The 6,559-nt window shown below is 47.9% G+C and overlaps 1 protein-coding gene across 1 annotated transcript in view; it reads left to right on the forward strand.

The window, feature by feature from the left end:
* Nucleotides 1-5,986, forward strand: part of LOC109926545 (aldehyde dehydrogenase family 3 member B3-like) — a 14,473-nt gene extending 8,487 nt beyond the window's left edge. The window contains exons 7-8 of the mRNA XM_048620743.1: nucleotides 909-1,075; nucleotides 5,774-5,986. Coding sequence (XP_048476700.1) covers nucleotides 909-1,075; nucleotides 5,774-5,986 — 380 coding nt within the window. The remainder of the gene's footprint in view (nucleotides 1-908; nucleotides 1,076-5,773) is intronic.
* The last annotated feature ends 573 nt before the right edge of the window (nucleotides 5,987-6,559 follow it).

Raw genomic sequence — 6,559 nt, forward strand, 5'->3', positions numbered from 1 at the left:
TCTCCCTGTCCCGGTCAGTATAACCGAGTCAGCGAATTAAATACTGTGTCCCTGTCCCAGTCAGTATAACCGAGTCAGCGAATTAAATACCGTGTCCCTGTCCCAGTCAGTATAACCGAGTCAGTGAATTAAATACCATGTCCCTGTCCCGGTCAGTATAAGCGAGTCAGTGAATTAAATACCGTGTCCCTGTCCCGGTCAGTATAACCGAGTCAGTGAATAAAATACTGTCTCCTTGTCCTGGTCAGTATCACTGGGTCAGTGAATTAAATACCACACTCCCTCAGCACTGACCCTCCGACAGTGCGGCGCTCCCTCAGCACTGACCCTCCGACAGTGCCCGCTCCCTCAGCACTGACCCTCCGACAGTGCGGTGCTCCGTCAGCACTGACCTTCCGACAGTGCCCGCTCCCTCAGCACTGACCCTCCAACAGTGCGGCGCTCCATCAGCACTGACCCTCTGACTGGGTAGATCGACACAGGCCACGTAATGGTAATTTGTTTCAACTATGTGAAATCACTGATAACTCTTGCAATAATTTTGGAGAATGCTTTTGCTCAGAGGAACTGAATGTTTGGAAATGTGTAACTGAGAGCCGATGATCAGTTTATGAGTGCGGTTAAGCTAGGGAATGAATAACCTTTGACATATAGTCACGTGCAGCGCTATGGGAATGGTGTGTGGCACAGTATCTGATTGTTCGATCAAGCAGGATCGTATTGGCTAGAGGGATAGTCTCGATCAGCTGAATGGTCTCCCTGTTCTTTTTGTCTATGTCTTCTAAGCTTGTTCACTTCCTGTTTCCCACAGTGTTTGTGATTTTTCCCATATCTTTTGCAAAGGTGTGAGCAATGCTTCTTTCTCCTGTTCGTTGGGTCCCCACTGATTGTGCACCTTCTGCTCCCAGCTCCGACAGTCCTGGTAGACGTAATGGAATCTGATGCAGTGATGCAGCAGGAGGTTTTTGGTCCAATTCTGCCTATCATCAACGTCAACTCCATGGAGGAAGCCATCGCCTTCATCAACAGGCACCAGAAACCGCTGGCCCTCTACGTTTACGCCACTAACACTAAGGTTGGGAGGTTTCTGAGCAAGGTCCCTGTATGGGTATTGAGAGCTACTGACAGAATGGCCCAGAGTGTTGGGAGCTCTGAGCTCATGCCATATGTGTACCATCTTCCAAACCTGGCCTGCATTGCCATGCTGGGTCCATGAGATGTTGCATGGAGATCCCTGAGCTGGATCCACAGCTTCAGGTTCCTGCTCTGTGTCACAGCTGGGTGTACCCCCTCCCCCAACCACAGGAGCAGGCCAAATGGCCAATGCTGCTATCACAGCCTGAGCAAGGCTTCCCTACTGGTCAGGGGGCTTATAATGATGTCTCTCTATTGGTCGGTGTGTTCTGATAGCTCGCTCTTATTTTGGTGGGTGTGTTCTGTATGATGTCTCTCTATTGGTCAGTATGGTCTGAATGATTTCTCTCTATTGGTCAAGGTATCTTGAATGCTTTCCCTCTAATGGTCAGTGTGTTCTGTATGATGTCTCTCTATTGGTCAGTGTGTTCTGCATGATGTCTCTCTATTGGTCAGTGTGTTCGGAATGATTTCTCTCTATTGGTCGGTGTGCTCCAAATGATGTCTCTCTATTGGTCAGGGTGTTTTGAATGCTGTCTCTCTATTGGTCAGTGTGTTCCCGATGATGCCTCTCTATTGGTCAGTGTGTTCTATATGATGTCTTTCTCTATTGGTCAGTGTGTTTGGTATGACGTCCCTCCATCTATTGGTTGGTGTGTTGTGGATGATGTTTCTCTATTAGTCAGTGTTTTCAGAATGGTGTCTCTCTATTGGCCAGGGTGTTTTGAATGATGCCTCGCTATTGGTCGGTATGGTCTGAACGATGTCTGTATTAGTCAGTGTATTCTGGATGATGTCTCTCCGTTGGTCAGTATATCCTGTATGAAGTCTCTCTATTGGACAATGTGTTTTGTATGATGTCTCTCTATTGATCGGTGTGTTCTGAATGATGTCTGTCTATTGGTCAGTGTGTTCTGAATGCTGTCTGTCTATTGGTCAGTATGTTCCGAATGAAGTCTCTCAATTGGTCAGTCTGAAGTTATAGCTATCTCCCTATTGGCCATTCTGTTCAGAATGATGTCTCCCTTTGAGCCCATGGGTCAGTCAATCCGACTGCATGGGCTGGTATTCCTGCACCACTCAATGCCTGTTTCCTGCAGGCCTAGAGGCGGAATAATCTCATATCCTAAACCTCCCACCTTAATCACGAGATAAATTGAGCAGACATGAACACTGAACAAGCTGTAAGACACAGGGCGATGATGTAACCCAACTCAATACCAACCATCTCCATCTCTTTCTCTCTCTGTTGTCTCCATCATCGTCTCTCTCAGTCTGTATCTCTCACTTACCCTCTCTCTGCTTCTGCCATTCTATCTCTATAAATCAGTCTCAATCTCTCACACACCGCATCTCCATCGTTCCATTGTCTCTATCTCTCTCCCTTTCTGCAAGCCTCTCCTTCTGTTGCACCTCATGTCTCTCTATCCTTTGCTTTCTCTTTCTATACCCTGTCTTATCTCTTACCCCTTCATCTTTCTCTCCCCTCTCTCTCTCTCTCTCCCTTTTTTTTTATTGGTTCCAACCTCTCCGTACCTCTCTGTTTATCAATCTGACCATGCGTGTGAGACCCGGATTTCCCAGAGCCTCTTGGCAACATCCTGTTAAATTAAAGCTGGATGTAAGCGCTGGGGTCACTATCCTGTCAGATCACTGAGTGTGGCTAAAGGAGCTGAAGCTATGGTCAATATAGATGGTTCGCATGGATCAGCTGGAATAACCCCGAAGGGCGGAGGAGCTTGTTAGACAATCTTTTGAACCAGAAAGTATTCGGATCTGACCCTCACTAATAATCCAAGACAAGACCCCTCCACCACTAACCCTCCACAAACCCTCCCTCCAAAGCCGGTTCCAGGTTAAATGGACCCCAGGGAGTGTTGTTGTACAGAGGCACCTAGGGTTGCAGGTTATTAAGTCCTTGAAAGTGGAGTCACAGGTAGATAGGGTAGTGAAGAAGGCATTTGGCTAGCTTGCCTTTATTGGTTAAAAGAATTGAGTAAAGGAGTTGGGAGGTCATGTCGCGCCTGTACAGGACACTTGTGAGGTCACGTTTAGAATACCGCATACAATCCTGGTCACCCTGCTATCGGAAGGATGTTGTTAAACTAGAAAGGATGCAGAAAATATTTACAAGGATGTTGCCAGGGCTGGAGGGTTTGAGCTATAGGAAGATGCTGAATGTTTTCCCTGGAATGTTGGCGGGTACAATTACAATATTTAAGAGACGGCACTGTGTCTCAGTGGGTTAGCACAGCTACCTCACAGCGTCAGGAACCCGGGTTCAATTCCACCCTCGGGCGACTGTCTTTGTGAAGTTTGCACATTCTCGCCGTGTCTGCGTGCTCCTGTTTCCTCCCACAGTCCAAAGATGTGCAGGTTAGGGTGGAGTGGCCGCGCTAAATTGTCCCGTAGTGTCTCAGGTGGGGAAAAATAGGGATGGTGTAGGGGTTGGGTCTGGGTGGGTGCTCCTCAGAGGGTCTGTGTGGACTCGATGGGCCAAATGGCCTGTTCCCACACTGTAGGGATTCTATCTCCATTCTACGTTTGGAAAGCAACGTAAATCAGAAAGGTTTAGAGGGGAAATGGGCCAGGCGCAGGCAGGCGGGACTAATTTGGTTGGGGATTCCTGGTTGGCATGGACAAGTTGGATCGCAGGGTCTGTTTCCCTACTGTATGACTGTGACTCTAAGAGAGTGACTAGTCCAGAAACAAACGATTGTTGACCAACAATCAGGACGCGCTACAACAAGAGACAGATGTCCTTGTACACCGGTCGCTGAAATTAAACATGGAGTTGTAGCAGGAGATAAATTGTACATTAGCCTTCACAAGGACAGGATTCGAGTACAGGAGCAAGGGTGTGTTACTGCAATTTAACAGGACCTTGGTGAGACCACCCCTGGAGTATTCAGTGGGGTTTGGGTTTCCTTATTGGAGGGAGGATGTTCTGGTGATGGAGGGGGTTCAGCGAAGGTTTAACAGACTGATTCCTGGGATGGCAGGAATGACACACAAAGAGAGACGGGATTATATTCACTGGAGTTTAGAAGAATGAGGGGGTTAATTCATCGAAATTGATAAAATATAAACAGTGCTAGACAGGGGGTAATTGCAGGAAGAGTGTTCCCAAAAACCAGGGGGATCTAGAATCGTGGGTCACGGTCTAAGGATACTGGGTAGGCCATTTAGATCTGAGATGGGGAGAAACGTCTTCACTCAGGGAATGGGGAGCCTGTGGAATTCTCTGCTATGGGAAGCAACTGAGGCCAAAACATTGAAAGTTTTCAAGAAGGAGTTAAGAGTTTTTGGGGTTAAAGAGATCAAAGGTTACGGGGAGAAAGCGGGAACAGGGCACTGAGTTGGAGGATCAGCCGTGGTTGTGTTGGATGGGGGAGCAGGCTCGCAGGGTTGAATGGCCCCACTCCCGCCCCCATGGTTCTATGTCTCAAACAGTCAGGGGGCGATGAGCAGAAGACCAAGAGTTTGTTGGGATTTCCCACAACAGCAAAAGACACTCGAGTTAAATGCAGCGAGTCCAGAAGCACAGCCACGCTTGTTCACCAGGATTGTGTTGGAGGGATTGTCATCTCGGATAGAGGTGAAGAGAATCATCCTCGCTCAGACGATGGTGACCCTGTGGAATTCTCCTCCACAAAAGGCTGCAGGGGCCAAGTCACTCCCCTCAGAAGGAATTAGATGAATCTCCAGAAGATTACTACGTCCAGGGGTATGGGGAGAGTGTGGGATGCTGGTGTTGAGACAGAGGATCCCATTCTCTCTCCCTGTCTCTCTGTTCCCATCTGTCTTTCTCTGTCTCTCTCAGTCCCTGCACCACCTTGCGGTATCTCTCACTCTCTGCCTCTTCCATTTGTTTCATTGTCTCTTTGGGTTTTTCGTTTTTGTTCTTTTACATTTCGTCTGTTTTTGTCGTTGTCTCACGTCCACACCATCTCTTACTCTCTGATTGTCACTGCCCTCCTGCCTTTATCTTGCTGCCTTTCCCTTTCTTTGTCTTTGTCCGCGTCTCTGTATTCCTCTCTCACCTCGTCTCCCACTTATTCTTCATCTCTTCCTATCTGTCTCTCTGTACCTTCACTATCTACTGTCTCTTTTGTTTTCCTGTGTTGTAGTCTGCCCCTTCTGCTTCTCTGCCTGTTTCTCACTTTCTGACTCTCTCCATGTGTCTCTATCTCTGCCTCTGTCCCTCTCTGGCTGTACGTCTGTCTCGATCTGTGTTTCTCTCTCTCTGTCTCTTTGCCTCTTCCTTTCTGTCTCACATCCTTTGTCCCAGAGAGAGATTTTCATCTCTCAGTCTTCCTTTCCCACTCTCTTGTCTCCCCCACTGTCTCTCTCTGTCTGCGTCGTTCCTGCCTGCCCCGTTCTTCTCTCTCATTCTCTGGCTCTGTCCCACTCTTTCTCTCCCTCTCTCTGTCTCCCACTTTTGCCCTCTCTTTTTCACTCCCCTTCCTCTATGTCTTCTCCCTCCCTTATTCAGTGTCTCTCCCAGCACCCCCAGCCGTCTCTGTTTCTACCAGCTGTGTGTTATCAACAAGCAGAGAATGAGACCCTGTAATTTTAGATGAACGTTTCCATCAGTGAGCTGACCCTGGCCGTGTTTCCAACTTGATGCTGTTTCCAGGTGGTGAATGAAATACTGGAGAAAACCAGCAGCGGGGGCTTCTGTTCCAATGAGAACATGGTGCAGTTGACTCTCAACACGTTGCCCTTCGGAGGGATTGGTAAGTCTTCCACTTGGTGCTCAGACCCATACAACAGAGTGGGAAAGGCCCAGACTCCAGCCGCGGCCTGTGCCCCTCATTCACTCATACACACGCTCTCTCAGATTCACTGATACTCTCACATACAGTCACTCTCTCTCTCACACACACACACACAAAAAACACAGACGTACACTTAATACATACACACACATACACACACACACACAAAACACAGACGTACATTTAATACATACACACACATACACACACGCACTTAACACATACACACACTTAACGCATAGACACACACGCGCACACATACTTAACACAGACACACACTTAATACATACACATGCACACACACAGACACACACTGAACACATACACATATTTATGCACACACATACACACACACTTAACACACAGTCTCACACACACATGCACACACTTAACACACACACCCACACCCACACACACACACACACACACACACTGGCACACATACACACATACAAGCAGACATACACACTTAACAAACACACACTCACACTTAACACATACACACACGTGCACACACACACACACACACAGACAGACACACACACACTCACACTCTCACACACACACACACACACACACACAGACACACACACACACAGACAGACAGACAAACACACACACACACACACACACACACACACATA

Source organism: Rhincodon typus, chromosome 48 (genome assembly GCF_021869965.1).
Source record: "Rhincodon typus isolate 14 chromosome 48, sRhiTyp1.1, whole genome shotgun sequence".
Taxonomy (NCBI): Eukaryota; Metazoa; Chordata; class Chondrichthyes; order Orectolobiformes; family Rhincodontidae; genus Rhincodon; species Rhincodon typus.